This window comes from Dinoponera quadriceps, unplaced genomic scaffold, assembly GCF_001313825.1.
Source record: "Dinoponera quadriceps isolate SergipeBrazil2010 unplaced genomic scaffold, ASM131382v1 scaffold6073, whole genome shotgun sequence".
NCBI classification, from domain to species: domain Eukaryota; kingdom Metazoa; phylum Arthropoda; class Insecta; order Hymenoptera; family Formicidae; genus Dinoponera; species Dinoponera quadriceps.
In genome coordinates, this window is record NW_014561846.1 from 367,386 (window position 1) to 390,284 (window position 22,899).

The window sequence follows — 22,899 nt, forward strand, 5'->3', positions numbered from 1 at the left end:
CACGGTGCTTTACGTAACGAAACGTTTTATTCTATTAATTTATATATGTCACGAAATATATCCTCATCCAAGATCTTTGCTATATTCGTCGCCTTATAATCGGACAAAATAGAGGCGTCAAACGGATCTGCCGTTCTTACATCGATATTCTCAATATCACAGTTCAATATCAACCTGAAGATTACACAGCGCACATTAGTAGCAAGGATCAGAAAGCTGAGAATCTCTATGTGTGTGTATATTTATTTGTTACTTGAGCTTCTTTTAGCTAAGAAGAGGAATCTTTGTGTAAATTATACCTGAGAGAATGGAGGTAGGTTCTCTGTGGCTCTACATCTTTGCCTTCGCTGTAAGTATAGTCTCCTATGACAGTATGACCTATATGATGGCAATGCACCCTTAACTGGTGTCGTCTACCGGTGCTAGGCGCCAACAATATTTTGGTAGCAGGCTTGCTTTTCCAAAAACCATGCTCCAACACTACTAGCACAGTAATGGCCCTACGTGGCTTCTCACAGAAGATACTGTCGTTTGTACACATCTTATGATTACCATTCTTCTCTCGAATATCGTCACCTGGTCGAAAGACAAACAGAGATCCAAGTCTGTGGAATCTAGATTTATTCTATCCCAATTTTATACACAATTGCCTAACCTATAGCTTTATCGATTATGATATGAGGCTCATGTATATGGCCATGCACCAATGCCAAGTAGAACTTTTGAACTTTGTGATTTTCAAAGGCAACTGACGCCGCTCTGGCTGCTTTCTTATTCAGTGCTATACAAATGACACCGCTCGTAGGGTAATCCAGCCGATGCACGAAGTGGAATTCGTGGCACAATTTTGGATTAACCAAGTCTGGTAGCATCTTTTTTAATTCCAATTGGAGAGTATTCTGAAGATACATTATCTAGTTTACACAGATATCTTATGTCTTAAGTTCAGCATATTAACGCTTTATTCACCTTTCTGTCCGGGTTGTTACTATTTATATACATATCGTACGGTTTATTGACGACCAGAAAATTTTCACTGCGATGTACAATCTTGGTAGAGTACAAAATGTTACTTCTGACGCACTTTGCTTGAGAGATAAGAAAAACACCTAAAAACCATCAAAAACACTATCTTTCACCACGAAAAAAACAGCATGTTTTCAAACGGAGAGATTGAAAATTGTTATAGAAATTTTTAGCGTACTCGAAATTGGGGGATTAAAAAACAGGACAAAACTATCAAAAACTAAGTTCTAAACTCTTAAAAATAACCAAAAAAAAACACGAGAAAACCATCAAAAACAACCTTGCCTTCCTGGACCACCCTCCATTAGGAGATAAAAAATCTATGACAAACCATCAAAAACGAGGTTTTAAATCTTAAAAACCACAACAATTTCATAAGAAAACACAAGAAAAAACACGAGCATTTCCAGTGCACCGGGATCGGGAAATTAAAGATAGTTTTACATCAGTTGCAAGCCGACTGCAAGTCGACGCAGCTCTTGTTGCAATAGCCAATCAGAAGCGTCAGTAGCATCATTGACGTTTTCTGATTGGCTGTCGCAATAAGAGCTGCAATCGACTAGCAACTAATGTAGAACAACCTTAAGAGTGCGTTCTCTTTAGACGCTCACGCGCTGTAAGCGCTCCCATAATAGCTTCTGCCCATAAGACGCCATTAAAGCTTAAAGCTTAACCCATTAGCTGCCACGATCCCCATTTGGAGATTTTGGAATTTTATAATTTGAATATAATTATACTGTTACACAACTTTTTGTGCATATCCGGCTAAAAATTTCAAAAAAAAAATTTGGCAGTTAATGGGTTAAATTCTCATTGTAGACCCGTTATTTTAAATTCAGATTAACGGTGCTCCTGGCGCTATCTATTGGTGCCGGGCAAAAGCTTGTTCCGTGGAAAAGGTTTGAATCTTGTCTAAAAAAAAAAGTTCGAGTTTTAGTTATGCTCCTCATGACACTTTAGACCTGTTACGGTTGTTAGACTCGTTATTTTTATTAATTCCGAAGTTTCCGCTACGAGCCGCCACCTTCCTTAAAAAGATCCTCATGCGACATACATTGAGTTAGACGGACCTTTTGAAATAAAATAAGGAAAATTCAACGAACTGTAACGTTAACAAAAATGACTATTGAGATGGTTCTAGAAGCATTTTGCAGATTGAAGTTTCTAATTCTTAAATATATCAATGTCGTCATTTTGCCGTCGTTTTTTGCCAAGATATAGCGAGTTGACATAATATAATAACCGCTTGATTTCCGACCTCATCATCTTTCAATTAAGTTTTTATATCAAACATTTATTTTAGTTAAGAACCAAATAAGTGTGTTTTAAAGAAGTACCTTTAAATTTTCTATTGATTTTCTAATGAATGTCGTGAATGTCGAATTCTAGAAATATTACACGCTTATAGAGTTTCTCGTACCAGTGCAGGAAGATTAGCCGAAAAGAGGAAAAACTTTTTGCGCCGCAAACTTTGAAACTCAATTTCCATATATATATTTATAGATACGGTGTATTTGCGCTGCATTGCAGTGGAATATATTCAACGATAAATGAATTCTACGTATTCGCATGTATCTTCGACTTATTCCACGGTGACGATAACTTTTAATATCCTGGACACATGGATCAAACATACGCCCTGTGAATTATGTATGAGCAACTTGGACTTTCGCATACATCCTAGCGCGCGAGGCTGCGCGCGATGCAACGCAAGGATGCGCTAGAGTGCATCTGCATCTCTTTTCGAATGCACATCAAACATTAAAGTACGTTTCATCGGTACGACAGAAATGTGATCAAGACACACAACCTATTATTAGGGAGGGAGGATTATATTCATTAGATAAATATATAAAAAACAAGATAACAAATAGGAAGCAATACTTGACCGGTCGCGAGTCGACGAGCGCAAGCGGGCGCGTTGGCGCATTACGTGCGCCATCACATTTCTCTTGAAACAATGCCCGTAAATGTTCTCAGGTGAATTTTTTATGTGCTCTGTTATCATGTTGTACGTCGGACGTGACATTACAACATTCACTCGCTTCGAATGCGAAAAAGACGACCGGTTGACACATGTCATGACGCGCGTGATTGTGTTTCAAAGTTGAGAATCCGTAGAATCGCTTATTACCCATTTTCTGTAGATATAACTGAGCGAGATACACGTTGTTTCAGAATCACAGGATACGTAGACGTTAACATTTAAAATAGGGTATCCACCGGTTGTGCGACTGATGAGTGATTGAAAAACGTAAGTGGGTAATTCTTTTTCCTTGCACTCGCGGGGGCCTAGAATGGATTAATTAAAATTTAGCGTGAGAATTCATTAGCATTGTAGATCACGCGGGTAATTGATGACGATCGGGACGTAGCGTAGAAATTTGTATACCGTATAGAGCGGGTACGTGTTCTCATTTACACAGGTGACACAAAGCCCATACCCCGAGATATGTATCTAGAGGAGGAATCGTGTTCCATACAAAACATCTTCTCTCTCGACGTGTATTCACACAAGCGGATTGCGTCCGTCGTGTCTGCTCAACATAAAGTGTTATCGAAGGATCGCGTGTATATGTGAGAGCGCACGCACGCATGTGTGTATGTGTGTGAGCGAACGGATGAAGGAATTTATCTCGTTGCAGAAAATAGTTTCCATTTGACCTCAATCGAAGCAAAATAAAACCAAAATAGTTCTTTAAAAAACTGCTTTCCTCAAATCGCTCGAAAAAATCCGGAAAATGTGGAGATGTTAATGTAAAGAAAAAGTTTAGTCTTCTAATGAAGAATAATAAATTAAAATACTGAAACTTCGGCTTACTTATATATATCCTAATTAACTGAATTTAATTTTTCTTTGATAAAATATTCTTGAAAAGAGGACAAACGCTTTTTTCGAGCATATTACAACGAGTTTTTCTAATATATGTGACGAGCATATTTTAATACTATAATCAAGAAGAAGTATCCTTTACTCCAGATAATCCTTATTCAAAAGAAAAAAAGATAAACTGAATAATTGCTTTTCTTCGCGGTACAACAATACTTTCCTCCGTGTGTCCTCGACGTCCAGTCCTGACGGAATTAATTGAACTGAAGTAAAGTGAAATTGATCAACATCGAGACACTAGTCAGGACACTAATTAAACGCTTTAGCTGCGCGATCCTGTTCGCTTTTTTTGACGTTTCCACACGCAAACGTGTGCGCGCGCGCGTACACGCGGTACCTGTGCACGTGCACACATCCTGTCCTGTCCGGGGAAAATTTGTGCAATCGTAGCATTCGAATGCAGGTGGTGGCAACGTACGCGGTAACGCTGGATGAGAGACGGAGATACACGTTATGCAAGTTTGCATCACGGGAACGTTGCATCAGCCACCGCTTCGTCAGTTCTACGCGCGGTTGAAGCCGGCGCGTTTAGGCTTTTTATAATTGGAAGACATACATTTCGTGCACATCATCGGCATTTTAACGCGTCGACGCGACAGCAGAGCGTGCCTCTCGCGAGCCTACTGTGCACGGAGAGTACGTTTATCAAATTAATTGGGCAATCGGCGTTACCGTCGGTGCTCCGCACCGGAATCAATTAAGCGTGACGCGTTACGTCACGCGTCTCAATTTTATATCTGTATTACAAAGTAAGAAAGTCTAATGATTCAGGCCGATTACATTAGCGAAAGACGCCCGTTCGCATCATGTGTCGTCCCATTGTGCAATTATTTATCCCGCTGTTAGGTTAAATTGTCGCCTTCCACTTCTAATTGGCCATTACATTTCTCACTTATTCTCAGTAGTTATTCTCGTACGCGATTTCCTTTCGATTTCGTGCGCATCTTCTGAAACCCACGAAAGTACTTCCTGCCGTTGAGCCAAATTCAACCAATAGAGAGATTATTATATTTTCCATTCGTGTATACGGCGATACAGTGCGGAGTGATATTTATCGAGGAACGTCAAAGGCTTGTCCGCGAGACAATTTAGAGGCGCACGGGATGATTACGAGTTAACGATTGGCGGCGCGAATGCGGCACTCTCGTGATCGGTGAGATATAGAGCGCGAATCTGCTCTCTCGCGAGCGCGCTCACACACGCCGATCCGGCGCTCTTTTCCATCGTCGCCGTCGATCCCGCGCAAGAAGCATCTCGTGACACACTTGCATCGAACGTTGCTGTAAATCTTGCCGATTGCACCAAACTATGATCTAGAAACGCGGATGAGTCCCGGGATATATAAAGCGGAGCGGACCCCGTGTTTGTCATTCCCTCGAGACCATCCAACGCTGGAAGGGTGGCACCGGGAAAAGGAGAGGCAGCAGGGAGAGAGAGAGAGTCTCCCTCGCAGGGACAGAGTTGCGGAAATTCGTTTCTATCGTCGCCGGTGAGAGCAGAACGGAGCCGATATGTTCAAGGTAGGGAAAACGCGTGTATCCAGCCTGTGGGAAACTCGGAATCGATGATACAGAACATGCCTTTGGACATGTTTGTTATGATCTATATTTCCCTTTTTGAAATTTTCGAAATTCGATATTGAAATTTAATTGTAATTTGTCAGTTAATCATATTGCGATTTAAAATTGACGGATATCTATTTCTGACGTCCATTTTCTCTCTCTCTCTCTCTCTTTCTCTTTAATTGTATAAAGATAGATATATAAAGACTTCATATTATTTATATATCTATCTTTATACAAAAATTTCGGACGTCTATTTAAAGTTTCTTCACGGGCGGATTTGTTTCTAGAAAATTAAATTTTTCCAATCAAATTTGCAGTCGACGAGGGATGTCACGAGAACCTGCGCGCGACATATTGCGATTTAATTGTTCGTTAGCAGAATTCCGTTGCAAATCGAGAAAACCGTAAATTCAGCAACGTGAGAATTCAAGAATAACAGAAATTCCCGGCGAATATTTCTTCGGGCGTTGGAAAGGCTTCAGCAGCGCGGGCGACGTCCTGATCGCGCAATTCGACGATCGAATGCGAAGCGTCCGAAAATCTCACGGAATTTCTCGGTTTTTCTAAGCGGGCTGCATTCGAATTTTTACTGCACAGATCGCGGTAACGACGTTCATCATGACGCTGGCTGTGGCGCGTTCGGAGCCGCCGGTCAACTCTTACCTATCTCCGAGGACAGGAACCTCCGGTGCTAACGGCGGTCAGGCCGACCTGTCGGCGCAATACGGAGCGCCAGGTTTCGGTAACGGGGGTGGTATTAATAGAAACGCTGGCGCAACAAGTATCAACGGACACGGTAGCGCAGGTAATGGCCCGTCGAAGCTTTACGACTCGCCCGTCGGGGGAAACGCCGTTGGAAATAGCCTAGGCGGGTCTCAAGGAAACGGATTTGGGATTGGTCCACCCTCCAGCTCGTACGGCGTCCCCAATGGCGCTGGGAGACCACTGTCGAGCACCTACGGCGTTCCTGACGCGAACGGAAATAACGGGGGTGATTTTGGAAACGGCGGCAACGGAGGCGGACCGTCGACTAGTTACGGCGTTCCAGGCGCGAATGGGAACAACGGGGGTGGTTTTGGAAACGGCGGCAACGGAGGCAGACCGTCGACTAGTTACGGCGTTCCAGGCGCGAATGGGAACAACGGGGGTGGTTTTGGAAACGGAGGCAACGGAGGAAGGCCATCAACCAGTTACGGCGTTCCAGGCGCAAACAGGAATAATGGGGGTGGTTTTGGAAATGGTGGCAACGGGAGGAGACCATCGACTAGTTACGGAGTTCCCGGTGCGAATGGGAACAACGGGGGTGGTTTTGGAAACGGTGGCAACGGAGGCGGACCGTCGACTAGTTACGGCGTTCCAGGCGCGAATGGGAACAACGGGGGTGGTTTTGGGAACGGAGGTAACGGAGGAAGACCGTCGACTAGTTACGGTGTTCCTGGCGCGAACAAAGATAACGGAGGTGGTTTCGGAAACGGAGGTAACGGAGGAAGACCGTCGGCCAGCTATGGCGAACCCGGTGCGAGCGGGAATAATGTCGTCAATGGAAACGGGAACGGCAAACATCACTTCGGCGGCGGCGGTAATAACGGCGGAGGACCGTCGAACGGCTACGGACCACCGGGGGGTGGGAACGGGCACAGGACGAACGGAGTAAATGGATTCGGCGGAGGAGGATTGTCCGGTGGTTACGGTGCACCGAACCGAGGTGGAAACGGTAACAATAACGGCTATCCATCTGGAAGTGCAAACGGTAACGGCGGGGCTAACGGTTATCCATCCGGAGGACCGAATGGTGGTACCAACGGTTATTCGTCCGGAGGTCCGAGTGGAAACACAGGCAGTTTCGGAAACGGCGGTGGTGGTGGTGGTGGAAACGGCGCAGGCGGTGGTTACAACGGTAACGCGCAGGAAGGGAGTACCGTAAGTATGAGACTAACAATCGGCTGAGGACACGGTTGTCGAAAACGATGAAATGTAAAAGGTGCATTCACGAAGCCTATTCTGTCTTATTTCTAGGAGCCAGCGAAGTACGAATTTTCGTACGAGGTGAAGGACGAGCAATCCGGCAGTGATTACGGCCACACGGAAACTAGAGACGGCGACCGTGCCCAGGGCGAGTTCAACGTTTTGCTTCCCGACGGTAGGAAGCAGATCGTCGAGTACGAAGCTGATCAGGATGGATTTAAACCGCAAATTAGATACGAGGGCGAAGCGAATACCGGCGGATACGGCGGCGGGTCGAATGGTAACGACGGTTATTCTTCTGGTAGACCGGATAACGAAGGCGGCGGCTTTGCGGATAATTCTGGATTTAACGGAGGTAATAGAAGCGGTAATGGTGGTTATCCAAACGGTGGTCCAGCCGAGGGAAAGCCCGGCGGATTTAACGGCGGAGGCGGCAACGGTTATCAATCGGGAAGATCAGGTGCGATAAAATTACGGCCTTGATTGAGTTGGAATGACGCGGAATGATAAATAACGAATCTTGTGGAATGTCTTGAAAAACGTTTAAATGCGCGCAAAAAATCGACGTGATGGATCGTTCGAATCGTGTTTATTGAGTCCTGAGTTCTAATGATCGATTTCTAATGACTTCATGTCCAAATGCTCAATTCCAGTTGATCTCATATATCAGATTTAATATAATTCTTCTTCTTTGAGCGAAATAATTATAGTCACTATATATATATATATATATATATATATATATATATACTATATTTTATTGGGTAGATGTCTTAATCGCTTTATATTTCCAGGAGGAGGGCAGTCCTTTGGTCGAGATAATAATGGTGGTTTGAGCGGCGATAACGGTGGATACTTCTCTAATGCTCTTAGCAATAATATCGGTGATACATTTAAAGGAGGCAACGATAACGTCGGGAATAATAGACAAAACGGTGGTAATGGTGGATATCAATATTAAGTAACACATAGTTCGTTAGAAATAAGTATTCCCACTTAGGGCAATTTTGCAACAGAAATCGAAAAAGCGCGACCGAAGGAATCTGCTCGTTGTAAATTTATTTGTATATTTAGTTGAATACTATTGAGAGGTCAGATGGAAATATCTTTCATGCCCAGGTAGAACATAACGATGATGACGATGACGTCAAATTGGCGAGAAAATGACTATAAGAACTTTCACTTTTCGAACATTTTGTCATCATTCGGACGTCATTTTGACGTCATTGTATGTTTCATCTGGATAACTCGCAAAGCTGTCCACCACTGTCGCTTGATGGAAATCAATGAAAATTTACGAAAAATTTGAGATATTATTTCAGATGTTCCCTTTAATGATAAAATCGATGATATTTATTATACTCATATCGCACTGTGTTCATAGAGCATGACTTATTTAAACGTATGTAGTAATCTTTAGCTGAGCAAAACAAAAAGCAAATAAATGTATGTATAACCGATATATATTGGTAAACACTCCTTCCTTCTCGCATGGGACATATTTTTTTCTTTTTTTTTCCCCACGATTATGTAGCTCGATTTGCCGATTTCAATGAGATTTCAAAACTCGACATTCAGAACCGAGACAATCACGAAATTAATACAGCGTGTTAAGCATTATGTATGCTTGTTTTCCCATCGCAATCATGTGGAACAATTTTGTCCCTCTCGCATAGAACTAATTTCACACTTCCGCGACGCGCGCGCGAGGGAGCGCGACCTTAAGGGTTAACGCGTCGTATGATAAAGATTTTAACGCGGCTGAAACACCGCACCGAACATGCAATTATGCGGCTCCGTATCCGGCTTGCGTTATATCGTGCGACTCGCCGGCAGGAAGTCGAAGGCCCGCCACGTGTGAATCTCCGTGTATTAAAATGCGTGCGTTGCACCGGGCAGTTTCCCAAACGGCCCCCGCGATGTGCCCACGCCCCGGCGAGAGGGAGAGAGAGAGAGAGAGAAAGAGAGACCGGATCGTAAAAGGCGAGATGGAAGTCACTTCTGATTTCGTTGTTGCCGGGCTAACTTACCCGCCCGGCGAAGTCGCGCTATGAAATCCAGCCGGGAGGACGAGAATACTCTCGTCGTCCGAATGCGGGCGACTGTAGGCGTGATGCTACTTTCCCATCACGCCGATATCAATTGTTTCGTTTAATTAATTTCACAATTATTAAATTAATATCTCATATTAATTTAATATCTCACATCGACACGAGTTCGATTATAATACATTTATATTATATTTGCGTACGTACCATATATTTTACGGGATATAGAAATAAAAAGGGAGAAAAAAATTTCGCGGGCAACCTGAGACTTGAAATTGAATTACCTGAATAGTTGCAAAATACAAGGGGAGCAATTTATCTGTGCTTCATTCTTTTAAAATGTTCTATGCATCGCATAGATATGCATAATTTTTCCAAAGAGCTGGATACCTCAAAATTAGATTGATGTGTTTGCGCAGAAAAAAAAAGTGCTAGAGTCAAGTAAATATAATTACCTTTTTTCTGTCCCTTAAATCGTAGTGACATTTTTATCAATTTAAGTATATTTTAATAACTTATAATAAATACTTATTTAAACGCAGTAATCTCTCAATTTGAAAATGAATTATTGAACATAAGTGTAAAATGGTTCTAAATTTAAGGGAGTATTTACTACAATTATGTAATACTTCTTTTCCATTGAAGAAATCTAGCGGCTTTAAATTTCGATTTTTCTGCCCGGAGTAAATAATTTCTAAAAATATAAATCCCGATATTCCCGATATTATGAATTTAACACCTGTCGAAATTCTTTTAGCACACACAAGTAAATGTCTATCACAAAGAGAAAATATTATGTATAGTCAATTATATTTCTGCTTCTAAATTTTTTGTTCGTTTGAATCAAGCAAATATTACTTGCAGCACTTATTTCCAGTCTCTCCACTTAATCTCAACGCGAGATAGAAATGTAGGCGGCGAAGATTTTGCGGTGCGTAACTTTCTTACGGCGCGATCGCGCGTATGTTAAAAGGGAAATACATTTTCGAGCCGCGGTGCGAAATTCTCGCACGCGCGCTCGCACGCACGACACATCGGCAATAATTCATAATTAGTTGCGATTCAATTTGTACGACGACGATACGCGTGTATGCGTGTATAGGCGCGCGCAAATGCGTATAAATATAGCGAGCAACCAGGAACAAGAGAAACAGGTTCCAGCCACGGTACCGTAGATCCTTAAGGCATCATTGAGCGAATGGTAACCAGCTGCGCTTGCTTCTCGGGATTTCACTGTAAATGTCAACCTAAGGCACGTAAACCGTCCCGCCGATTTAAAGGAAAGTCGTTCGGCCGAACGTGGCGTAAAGCCGTTGCGCGTACGAAGGGCTGGGAACGCGAAGAGGGTGTTCATTCAACGACGTTTGCACACATCCCCGGAGGATACTTTATCCTGGCGAGCGATCTCCGTATCGCCGCAGCTATCGTCCTCGCGGAAATACCAGGCGGGAAAGTGCCAGTGGAAAACGATCTGCACTTCCTTCTTTTCGTTCAGCACAGATTTATAGTGAGTCACGGGAAATGAAAAAAAAGAAGAAAAAAGAAGAAATAAGTACACCAACGAACAGAAAGAAACGATTTTTGAACGATCCGAGTCGATCGTTCAGTTTTATGCGAAGTGATATGTAAATTAATTTATATCAGGATGCGACTAGGACGCTCCTCGGTTGAACGGGCAAGTAGCAATGGCGATATCTGGAAGAGGTAAAAGGCACATTTATCGTTCCTCGGGGTTTTCAGCGCGAAAAGATTCGCGCCACCGTGAGTTTCTCTGATTCGATATGACCGTTTTAATTCCGAAAGACGAATAAAGATATTCTCGCGCGCGTTACAGCAATGTAGCCTCGTTACGCTTAAACAGCGATACTTGCCGGGCACATTAGAAAGTTCCGGACTTTATGAAAGTACATGAGCCCAAGCATCGTTAATTACCCGTGCTCGCGAGTGCGAAGTGGTCTAACGTCTACGAGGACGCTAAAAGCCGCCCTCGCCGTCGCGACGATCGGTCTAATTACTTTATACGCTCCTGTGAAAACTGTTAGACTAAGATCGGCAATCCCGCATTGTCCGCTTCCTCTTGTCAACGGTCAAGTCTTGAAGTCCTTAAAATACCCAAGCTATCTCCACGTATTGCACCAATGCTCCGCGCCGACTTAATTTTTAACCGTGGGAGCTAAAAACTAGGTACAGGGACGAACAAAATTAGCGAAATTAATTGTAAATTTCAGTTGTACTACATCTAACTTTTACCCGTGGGAACTAGTTTTTTTAGCCGTAGAAGCTAATTCTTCCTTTCCGTGTAATCGGTTCCCTGTAAATATTCTTCTGCGTCTATTTAATATAAATCAAAATTACCGTGCAATTTTCTCTACAACATGTGTGGCCGCTTTGCATTTTTCCTTAACATTCCAGGACTTAATTAATTACGGAGGGAGCCCCCAATTGCTTCGGCGTATTTTAGACTTTTTCAAAATGCCATCCCGAAGAGATATGAAATTTTTCCGATGAATAAACTCTCGAAATAATCGACCCCGGTCTAATAATTTTCGCGCCTACGTTGCGTACGGCGACTTGTTACCGGGCACTTAGGTGTTTTCGGCCATATTCGGCGATGCATCCAGGCATCTTTACGGCCCGGGACCTGCCGGTAAGCCTCGGCCGGCCGTTCTCTCTTACTCCCTCTCTCGTTCTTCTCGAAACGTAATCGTTTTTGCAGCCGGTCCGGTTCTCGGCGTCACCGACCTACCGGAACGCGTCGCGTCGGGCTCGAACTGGACGTCCTACCAGGACCAGGTAGAAAAGACGGGACGGAAATTCTACCGTGCTTTTCGTGGGCGCCTCCTGCGTTTCTATGCACCTGTGAGATCAACGAACTCACAGGCGCGCAATCACGCTCCTCTCGCGTTCAAAGCGCTTTGCGGTGCAGTTGAAGTGAGACCTCCTCCTGCCGATTTGCATTATTTGTCGAGAGATCGAGTTTTATTAAAATATCACCTTCTCCGCGGAGCTCGCCCCGGAGAGAAACCTTCCGTCGCGAGATTCCGCGTGGTACTATCTCGTTGCGGACGCTGAGACCGAAGAAATACGGCGAGCCGCCGGGAGGGAAGCGACTTCCTCCTTAGCAACAGTCGGAAGTAGAGAATCGCGCGACTAAATCCGAATCAATAGACAGACGCGTGCCGCAGGTACACTTAGATTCGAATTCCACGAGGCCTGCGGTGTCGCGAGGGCAGCTATTTCTCGCGCGGATTTATCGAGAGGATCCCTGAGCGCGGGTCTTAAAGGCGACTCGGAGAGGCGCAGGACAACATATCGAAAGAAAAATCCAAAAATATCCTCGGGGCCCGTTCGCGATCCCATGCGAAGGAGAGCCCGGTCGAGATGAAAGAGAAAGAGAGAGAGAAAGAGAAAGAGAGAATGAGAAAGAGAGGATGCCCCCTACTCCTCGCGCTGGAGAACAGAACCCCACCACGAACGGCAAACGCACACACTAATAGCGTGCTTGGTGATGGCAAAAGGGGGGAGAGGGACACGACGAGGAGAGCGGCGGTAGGCACGAGAGCGAGAGAGAGAGAGCACGGCACTGCTCCGAGTTTTCGGAGCAGTCGGCGGCGGCGGCGGCGTTCGGAGCCAGTTTCTCGTAGCTGCTCGCGCGGCGGCAGCCTGCGGCGGCGGCGGTGGCGGCATCGAACCGTGTATCTCTCCCCTTCAGTATGAAGCCGACGACCGTGGCAGCTGCAGCTGCTGCACCTGCCGCACCGTCCACCGCATCCTCGCCGAGGACGCGCGACGCACGCCGCTGGCGCAGCGAGTCCTGATCCGTGCTCGTCCGCTCTCCTGGGTGCGTCGCCCGGCCGACGAGTCCTCATCGCCGAGGAGGATCCCTCCGCGGGATCCTCGCGGGACTCAACGCGTGCGGATCGATCGGTCGGCCGGCCGTGAACGGCCGGAAGGGGAATCGCGATCCTCTTTCCGCGTCTCTTCCTCTCTTGTTCTCTCTTCATTCGTTCTCCGTCGTCGTCAGTGCCGAGATTCGTCGACGTGCACGTGCCTGCACGCGCAGGTGGACAGAGGGACGCGTGTGCCCGTTGCACCGCCGGCGGCTCGCCGCGTGTGAAGAAACTGTGGCTGCGCGCGCGCGCGCCGGCGAGAGAAAGAGACGGAGGAACTAAAAGTGAAAACCTGTTCGACGCGTCAATTGTCTCCCGCCGGTGATAACCTTGATAATTAGGCGAGGGGCCACACTCGGATAGAGCGACGCTCGCCGCCGCGGCAAGGTGAGTCCCGATTCGCACACGTTCAAGGGTCAAGAGCGGTCAGGCCTCTCGCGGCGACGCGACGAGAGCGAGATCGCTTCCCGTTCGAAATTTCGGTGCCTCGGCGCCGCGTCGCTCGAACGCCGCGTCGTCGTCGCTCGTTCCTTCCGAGGTTTTCCGGAGAACCGCTCGCCGCTGCTTTACCGCGGATAAATATTCTAGTTCGTCCATGCATAATCTCGCGCGCCTAACCTGGACTAGTTTTCACAATTAGGAGAAAGCCAGATCTTATCTCGTCCTCTTAATAAATCTCGCTGCCTAATTAGGAGGCGAGATGGGTCTCTCGTGAAAATTTTCGTCTCAAGGTACGGTAAACACAGCGGTGTTGTAACAGATGCATTTTTCTAAGCAACCAAGTAGCGAGTAAGATACTGAAAGGGAAATGCAAATATATACAGATATAAATTTGAGATAAGTAATTAGATAAGTAATTAGATATAAATGCATGTACTATGAGAATATATATTTTATGAAGCGCATCTAAATATATTCTGATAGATACGTATATATATATCTAATTGTTTAAACTTATATCTGTATTTAGTCATTTAAAAAAATGTACCTGTTGCAACACTAGTGAACGGTATTATATATATATAATACAATGTTTGAAGTTATATCGAAATGCCGGAGTAGGAATCCTCGAGCGGACGAATTAACAATATAATGGTATTAATGACAACCGCACAGCGATTCGAGCGAATTGAATCTGTTTAGAGAAGCGTCTCTATCGCGCTATTTGTTCTCCGTTGTTTGACTGGCATGGTATATTGTACCGATCACCGGGATTTAATTGGCGAGTCGATCGCGGAACTTGTTTTCTAACTTGTCTCCCGCTGTGTAAACGACTCGGAGATTCCTGTTCACGCGGAGCGACAAAAGGATCGCCTTTTATCACCTAAAATTCATTTATCCCGGCGAATCAGCGACGCAACTCGCAATAACGCAGAAATAATAGCGTTAATATCGCGCGCCGAGCGGAACCTTCGGCTAAAGCCGGGACGGGAGAGAGGGGGGGGGAGGGAGACGGTCCTTTGAATTCCTGAGAACCCTGAGGATGATTTACCGCGTCATCTCGTCACGACGACCGTCCTCGGCGATTTATTCGGCGGAGATCGATGGTCTCCTTTTCCGCACGAATTGGCGATGCCGCCGCGACCTCGACCTCGGGAAATAACGCGAAATTATCATCCGGGATGGCTCAAACGGCCGGCATAATGTAACGTGAGACCTCGGAGCTGGAGATGATCGCTAGCGCTGTATAGTCGCAACAATTCTTCTTAATGTGTTGCATTAATCGCGACGTATCCTCTCCCTCTTTCGCCTTCTGGAATGCGTGGACCATACTACGCAATACGGCATTCCCGGATGCTTCGATAAATTTTAAATTAAAGAGACGTATTTTCTTAAAGATTCTCATATTATTTCGTTACTTTTCACCGTTACTTTACCAGTCAGCCTAAAATTTCGAATCTATTCGATCCCTTTTCGCTCGGATAATTTTTTGAATCTTTCGGAGAAGGGAACTCAAAAAGTACTAATAATTGGATTTAAATCGTTTAAACAAGTTTAAAAAGAATGAAGAAATATGTGTGATTAAGCGCTGAAATGTACCTCGAAAAACGTCTCGAAGTGCTCTAAAGTAAAAATACGTTTTAACAAATGCAGGCTGTTGTATATTGGCATATTATTATTGCGTAATAAACAAATGATTCCATAAGTAAGCGTTAGAAATTCGCCACTTAATAACCGGAGATATTTCAGAGGGCCGTAATACCGCCTTCTCCTCTAACAACAATAATAATAATGATAATAAAGGAATTCTTATTCGTGGATGGGAACCGAAATGCGAAGAGTGAGACGCCGCCGCTGTCGTTGCACCGTCGTGCTCCGACGATTTGCGTAATCCAATCTCATGTCTCGGTGTCGTCGTAACGTTTTGTGTTTTCGCGACCGCGGGGCTCGCGGACTCGCGTCCTCCCCTACCCCCCCCCCCTCGCCATGTTTCACGCAGTCGCAATTATAAAGCGCAACCTGTCCTCGGACGGGACGAACGTGTGTACGCAGCGGGCGCAGCCATTAACTTCGCCGACACAATGCCGGGCAATTAAGCCGGATTGTTGTGTCCCGCGAGAAACTCGTCTAATCTAATTTCCATGGCAATCTACTTAATTATTCAGCGTGCTTCGGACCTTCGGAGGCCTCCGATCGTGCGCCTCGCGCGCCTAAAAGCCGACGACGATCGGGAAAGCGACCTTTTCGGCGCACAATATCGCCGGCATTTAGCCGTCGTTAACCGTCGATCGCGTGGGGGATGAAAGCGTGCGGCGGTCGCAGCCGATGCACAATGTTTCACACAAAGTGGCTCGTAATGCGCTGTACATCGTTAGACATTAGAGGTAGAAAATAACGTTCCGAGGAAAGGTCGCGCGCGAGTTCTTTCTCGAGGATAGCGAGAGACGCGCGCGATAGCTTTCCCTCGCGCAAAGGAGCCCTAAAAATTAATAAGCGCGTCGCCTCGAAATTTTTTCGCGCTAATCCCTCTCTAAAAAGAGGCGTGTCTGGTAAGATCTAACAGAGAATCTTAGTCAGGCGTCTATTTAATTTACGCGAGCTGAGGTTTTTTCTGTTGTACAGACCAATAATTAGCTAAATAGCGCGCGTCTGTTCGACGCAACAATTCTTTTATTATCATTATTATTATTGTTGTTCGTCTCTCTCTTTCTCTAAAAAAAAAAATAGAAAGTCGATACTCGAAATTATTGTTGTCGCTTTTCCGCGACGCTGAGCATCCATTATGGAAATGCTTGGAAGAAGTTCTGATCGGAATCGCTCAATTATTTCCTAGATTTCCATTTTGTTTCCTAAGGAAACCTTTGGCAGCGTTTCCATAACGACATGAACAACACTGATAAATGAGTTTGACTGAATTTACCCGGGGCATCTTTTATGGAACCTGTTCGGAATGAATTCCGATCGGAATCGCTTAGTTATTCTCTAGATTTCCTTTCGTGTCTTATAAGGAATGATTAAACGATATTTCAGCTAAAAACTAGTTCTGGTAACTCAATTTCAGTTGCATTATATACAGCAAAATCCTCTTTTCCGTGCATTTAATTGCACGAACTGAGACTGTTGTGCGTAATGACAATTAGCCGAACAGCACGCGCGCGTGCGCGCGCCTGCGTTGCTTCAGTATGTTAAAAGCAATGGCGGCACTCCGAATAATAGAACAATACGTGTGCGGAGTCGATAAATAATCAAAGGACAACGTTACCCGAGGCTGATTGTTTCGCGCCGCCGCTTTTTGCCTCGAACCTTATGATCGCGCGCCGTTCGTGGAAAACGCGCGCTGTTCACCGTGAAATCGTTCGCGCCACGTGGGAGTCGCAGAAGTGGCACAAACAGGTGAAAAACAGATAAACGCCGCACCTGCGAGTACACAAACGCACTGAATGCGGTTTAATTGAGGATAGTTGGCGCCCGTATAACGTTGCGCGACACGAATATACACGGTGAGCAAAAGCAGTAGCGTGTGTAAAGCGCCGCGATCGACTCCCGTTTCGACGGGGGATAACATCTGTCGTCGGTGTATACGAAACGGCTGGCCAAACTCGTTCCTATTATCGTTTAATAATAATCGACGATTTGTCCCGCGGAACGGGACCGGCGCAGGCGAGAAAATTGCGTAACGCCTGATTCAAGCGAATCGAATGTAAATCCATGTACCGTTCGACGTCTTTCACCGAAAGACCGACAATGCCACTTCAGCATGTCTGTGTGTGCTTTTTACACCGGTCGCGATTAAAAAGATAATAATGATTAATGCGCGAGAGACGTTTGAATTTCAGCTTCGCTGAAAAAAAGCGGCCTTCCGCGTGTTTCTTAGGATAGAGCGGCTTTGTACGAAAATATAATTACTTAACCCGGGAATAATCATCTTACTTTTTTTTTCTTCTTTTTTTTACGTGAACGATCATGAACGTCATAATTATTTCAAAGATCAACGAATATATATGTGTGTGTGTATATATATACACACACACATATATATATATATATATATATATATATCACAGCACAAAAATATCTGAACATGTAATTATTGAAGGGGAAGGTAATAATGTGTTGCGAACTAACTAAGTACGAGATCTACAACTGTCGGCTTATCAGATACGGCCGTAAACGCGCGGTAAAGTACACGGGACGGTGTCACAATCGTGCTCGGCGCTGCGATGTGGTGCGACGAACGACGGCCGGCAGAAAAGCAAGGGCGCGGAAAAGCAGCGGGGCCGCCGCGACACGCTCGAAAACGATACAGCAAGCCGATCGTTAAGCGAGTCGACGACCGAGCAAGCGAGCAGCGGCGAGTCGCCGTAAAGATTAGCGCGGCGCGGCTAAATGCGAGCGTGGCGGCGCAAAGAAAATTACGGTTCGCGTTGAGCACGTCGTTACGCGGGGCCTTTTATGCCCGGCTCAAATCGCCATTTAGGTCCTGTTTACAACGATCCTCGGCGGCTATAGCCGGAGCTACGACCGCCACCGAGTGGACTTTTCGCGCGTAATACGGGCCGCGATCGGACTGCGAGAGAGAGAAAGCAGTCGACGCGGAGTCAGCTCGCCGAACGATCTTTAATGTTCGTGACGGACGGAAAAACATAAGAAGTAAGACTTAAGGTAGTTGGTTCCCGTGGCGCCGGATTTTCAGTGGCGATATTAAGCGATCCCTTCGTAAGTTCGTTGTTTACTGACAAATCGATACTTTATTGCCAAGCGAGGTCTAAAATGAGAACTTAAGGCGTACAACCTTGAAACAGCCGATTTTTCGACCGTAAGAAGAATAATAGACTGTGATCGGTCAATTTCTTCCTTATTACTTACGTTTTTTCGTGTACCATGGCCTTAATTCGCGATCGAATTCGGCGGTTTTACGTCGTTCAACGTGTAAATCGGCGTGTCGCGCGACTCGGAAAACCTATTAAACCCGAGCATGTTCTATTCTACAAAAAAATACGCGTCCAGGATACGTACAGTGAATTCCGACGGACTTTAATAACCATAATCAATCTTTCAAAGCGTTAATTGCACGCGGCAGAGCGGTTGATCGCGAGAGATCACCAGATAATACGCCTGTTAACAGAACGTAGGAAGTAAAATAATTTTTATCGACGACGCACTTTGGTTAAATTACCCCGACGCATGAATGATCCGATAATAATAAACCACGGGGAGGGAGACAGAAGTCTGCAAGTGCAAAAAGTGTATCAACATGAGCGCGATTTAATCGTGCACGAGCGCGTGTCCGTAATTATATTCGCGACCCTCGGCGCGTAGAAATGGGGAATGTACCGGGTATATTTACGTTTCGAATTATGAATCGTAGTCTAAAATAGACTTTACCGTCGGATTTACCGTCGTTTGCCGCGCCGAGGGAACAAAAACCCGTGCGAACTCGAGCGGAAACGATGAGGGTGCATCGTCGTGCCTTCGAAGCGGCTTCAGAGCACTTGACCTTCGCTCGAATAACTGCACCGGCCCTTTTCTATCTAGGCGACTGCAGAGAGTCTCGCTCTCGGCACCGTTCGGCCGCGAGGAAATCGGCGGGATCGTTGCGAAAATGAGGACCGTTGTTTTCAACGGCTGCTTCAGATATCAATCGAATCTCCCCGCAGGCGTAACTCATCTCCCTCTCTCTCTCTCTCTCTTTCCCCTTCGAGTGGCAAGCTCTTTTCGATTCGGTATTAGATTCCACATAGTATCATCTCGCGGCAATTAGAAAGCGATATCGCCAGGCTAATCGGATATCTCTGTGTCGTGCCATGTGTGCCGTAAATTACGCGTATAAACTATAAAACAACGCGAATCACGATAATCGTACGATTTATCGCCGGGCCGATGTCCCGTGGGAATTTGTATGGGCTGAAATTGCTGCTTCTCGAGTCGAAATTTTGAATTTCACATTAAGATCCTCAAAGGTCCTCTTTATCGTGCTCCTTTGATGATACAGAAAGGAAGTTATTTCCGCGTTCTCCAGTCGAAGAACTAACTAACGTAGAATTTAAAGCTTTCCCCTGGGAAGTCTCAGTTCCTTTTGTAGCATCGAAAGAGCACAATAAGGAATTTAGAGCCTACAGAGTCTAAATTTTAGTTAGTTCTACACTGTGTTATCAAGTGGAGAAACCGGCAAGAACTTTCTCATTTGTAGCACCAAAGGGACACAGTAGGACTAAAATATCGACTCGGTGATCAATCGTGCTTTTCAAATCGAGACCCGATCTGTCCGGCCGGATTTCCTTTTTTGCCCGACGACTTGCGAGGGAAAACGGAGGCGTTAACCGGGGTTATTTTCGACGGCGAGGAAACGGTGAGACGCGGTGCCGTCCCAGCGCGTTCGGCCTTCACGAACGATCGGTTCTTGTGTCGCGGCCGTACACGCAGTTACGTCCGGCGTATTCTCGTTTATTTATAGCCGACCTTTAACAGTACTCTTACTCGGACGGAGGATCTTTTATATCCCGAAGGAAAGTTGGCCGGTAAAAGCCCATTTTACGGGCGCAGGCGGCGAGTGTGCATCGCGCGTAATTGATCGATAGTAACAATCTTTCCGAGGCGTTACGCGGCGACGAGGGGGGACGCGCGGCGAGGAAGAGAAAATTACCGGCTCGTTTATCGTTTCCTCCCTCGTACAAGGCGGCGTTTAAGCGTGCGATATATGTCTTTCGCGGTATTAAAAATTCGAGTCGCGCCTCCCCGCGCGGGGAGAACGTAAACTTCGGGTGCTGTTAATTGACGTTAATTGACTTCAAAGCGCGGAGTCGCGCGTCGTAGCCAGTCGCGCGTTACAACTCGGCTCTTTCTCCCGAGGAGTCGGCTCATTTTTACGTAATATCTGTCGGAATATTCATCCACCGGTGGCTTCCTCGTTCGCTGACCTTACAATGACACGGGGACTGGGAGAGAGGGAGAGAGTTCCTCGACCCATTCTCCCAATGGTAACGAGGCTAATGGGAGAACGATCGTCGGCCGGCCGGTCCGCTTTACGAAGTGCCGCGCGCGCGTAATTTCTCCTACGCTAGATTCCACGGGAAAAACAAGATCGTAGGAAGAAGCGAAGAGGAACGATCGTCGACGATGCACTCACTTGCCACCGGTTATACGAGGCCATCCGCACACATAACCGCGCGATACCGTCGAGCTCGAGACGCGTACAACAGTGTTTCACTCTTACGACTCGAACTTTCCAGCGAGACGCGAGTCGGTCCCCGTCAACGGCGTCAAGTCGATCGCTCGTGTCTTGCCCTTATGGGAGTTAACTCGAAGAAATATACGTGCATCATATTTCCATCCAAATATTCGGAGAAATTATATAAGAAGTTGAAACAATAATCTTAGGATTACGCCGGCGCAAAAAGACTATTTTATATTTAACAAAGATATATTCTTATATATAAAAAATATACAAAACATATATATATATGTAATTCTCTCTTATGTATTCTCTTATATATTCTTATATCATATTAAAAGGTTATATCATATTATAAATTATTGAATATAATTACGTGCACTAAAATAAAATAACGACAGCTTAAAGCGATATAAAATACTAAATATTATGTGCATTGTGATCATTTTAAACGAACGTAAGGGAGTAAGCCGAGCCTGTCTCTCCTTCGACCGGGCGATGTTACCGCCCTAATTATCCCCCATACAAGATCGCGCGAGTGCGACTCGATCGTGCCACCGTCACTATCGCCGGCGAGAGACATCGGCCGTTTATGGTCAAGCCGGGAGACGCGGCGAGGAAACTTTGACGCGCGTCAGAAAGCGGAGGTCGGACAGCCTAGAAAGATGGCACACACGTATACGTACGCGCACGATCGTCGCCGATCGTCGGCGGCCGGCGCAGCGGGGGATTTTCTAAAGTGATTAGAAATAATTGCGTCGACGTCAGCCCGTAGGCTGGAAAAGCGAGGACGCCGGTCGGTGCCGCGCACGAGCAGAGATCTCGCGGGTTTAATTAATTGACGCGACTCCCGTGCGGTGCCGGCGAGACGAGCGCGGAAAAAAGCCCCCGGCGCGACCGGAAGTAAAAGCACACGACGCGATCCGAGATCATCTGGTCGGTCTTTGAGATCTGCTAATAATGATGCGCGTTTGACCTTAGCCCCGCTTACGGTGCCGCTAATTAGAGGCCGTTTTCGAAGTGCGCGTCGCGCCGTAGTGCACGGTTTCGCCGGAATAATAGCGGGGAATAAATTTGAAGTTATATAAGCATATACGCAAGATTTCATGTGGTCTAAAAGAGCGGAGAAAGGGTCGTGTGAGATAGATAAATAGATAGAGATAGTGGGGGGGGGGGGACGGATTGTGACGTCAGTCTTAATTCGGCGAACCAACCGTGCGTTAAGGTTTCGTATTAATATTCTCTCGACGTTGAGAGCGAAACGTACTTCGAAAGAATATATTATGTTGACGCAAACGTCCGTTCTAAATTGTTTCTACGAATTTCTGCGTGCGTCTGTTAGCTCAGTAATTAGTAATTAGTTCAGATTATAGATTTGCAGTCTTAAAATACTGTCAATGATTTCGCCTGAAATATTCTTAATCACGTCTAATTGATTGAATTTCTGATCCCATGCTCGTGGAAATTCTGAACAAAGAGCAGATCCAGAAAACGGAACGCGAACTTTCGCACCGACCTGATAAATTTCGATGGGATTTACCGGGTATTTCCGGTACATACACCACCTTCTTCCGCGAATCATCTCGACCGCAAAACCGTCCTGCGGCCGTGCGTACGTACAAGATGAAGACTGCGGGCGCGCTCGGCGAAGAACGCCTTTATCCGCGAATTATTCCCCGCAAAAACCGGAGGAGATAGCAGAATGATGGAAACAGACCAGGCCGTTCACCTCGTCGACGGTGTGCGATCGCGCACACATTTTCTAAACCGATTAGAAATAATTATACCGGCAGCGCGAGCCGCCGACGGCTGGAAAAGCGAGGACATTGGCGATTCGCGCGATCCGATCTCCCCGGTGGCGCGGGCCGATTTTATAAACGCCCGCCTCGATCGCAGGTGGTGA

At 45.9% G+C, this 22,899-nt stretch overlaps 4 protein-coding genes across 6 annotated transcripts in view; 2 read left to right on the forward strand and 2 right to left on the reverse strand.

Moving 5' to 3' along the window:
* Nucleotides 1-22,899, reverse strand: part of LOC106751036 (dystrotelin-like) — a 113,171-nt gene that overhangs the window by 9,027 nt on the left and 81,245 nt on the right. The window lies entirely within an intron of this gene.
* On the reverse strand, nt 6-1,475 carry LOC106751042 (RNA pseudouridylate synthase domain-containing protein 1-like). Its single transcript, XM_014631805.1, has 5 exons — nt 1,307-1,475; nt 970-1,109; nt 656-899; nt 300-576; nt 6-174 (listed from the first exon to the last, which is right to left on the reverse strand). The coding sequence occupies exons 1-5, from the start codon at nt 1,329-1,331 to the stop codon at nt 27-29; spliced, it is 834 nt and encodes a 277-aa protein (XP_014487291.1). The 5' UTR covers nt 1,332-1,475; the 3' UTR covers nt 6-26.
* On the forward strand, nt 5,428-8,702 carry LOC106751027 (pro-resilin-like). Its single transcript, XM_014631771.1, has 4 exons — nt 5,428-5,436; nt 6,079-7,401; nt 7,498-7,906; nt 8,244-8,702. Exons 1-4 carry the CDS (start codon nt 5,428-5,430, stop codon nt 8,405-8,407), a joined length of 1,905 nt encoding a protein of 634 aa, XP_014487257.1. The 3' UTR covers nt 8,408-8,702.
* The window catches only part of LOC106751035 (storkhead-box protein 2), an 89,034-nt gene continuing 79,267 nt past the window's right edge, over nt 13,133-22,899 (forward strand). For both annotated transcript variants that reach the window (XM_014631779.1, XM_014631780.1), the window contains exon 1: nt 13,133-13,771. The gene's annotated coding sequence lies outside the window, so the exon portion shown is untranslated. The remainder of the gene's footprint in view (nt 13,772-22,899) is intronic.

Bases quoted from the DNA above. Each gene is read 5' to 3' on its own strand.
- LOC106751042 (XM_014631805.1), bottom strand. From the start codon at position 1,331: ATGGAGGGTGGTCCAGGAAGGCAAG. The intron at 1,110-1,306 runs GTTGTTTTTGAT...GATGGTTTTTAG, and splicing joins GGGTGGTCCAGGAAGGCAAG to GTGTTTTTCTTATCTCTCAA. The intron at 577-655 runs GTTAGGCAATTG...TCTTTCGACCAG, and splicing joins CATAATCGATAAAGCTATAG to GTGACGATATTCGAGAGAAG.
- LOC106751027 (XM_014631771.1), top strand. The intron at 7,402-7,497 runs GTAAGTATGAGA...TCTTATTTCTAG, and splicing joins ACGCGCAGGAAGGGAGTACC to GAGCCAGCGAAGTACGAATT. The intron at 7,907-8,243 runs GTGCGATAAAAT...TATTTCCAGGAG, and splicing joins TTATCAATCGGGAAGATCAG to GAGGGCAGTCCTTTGGTCGA.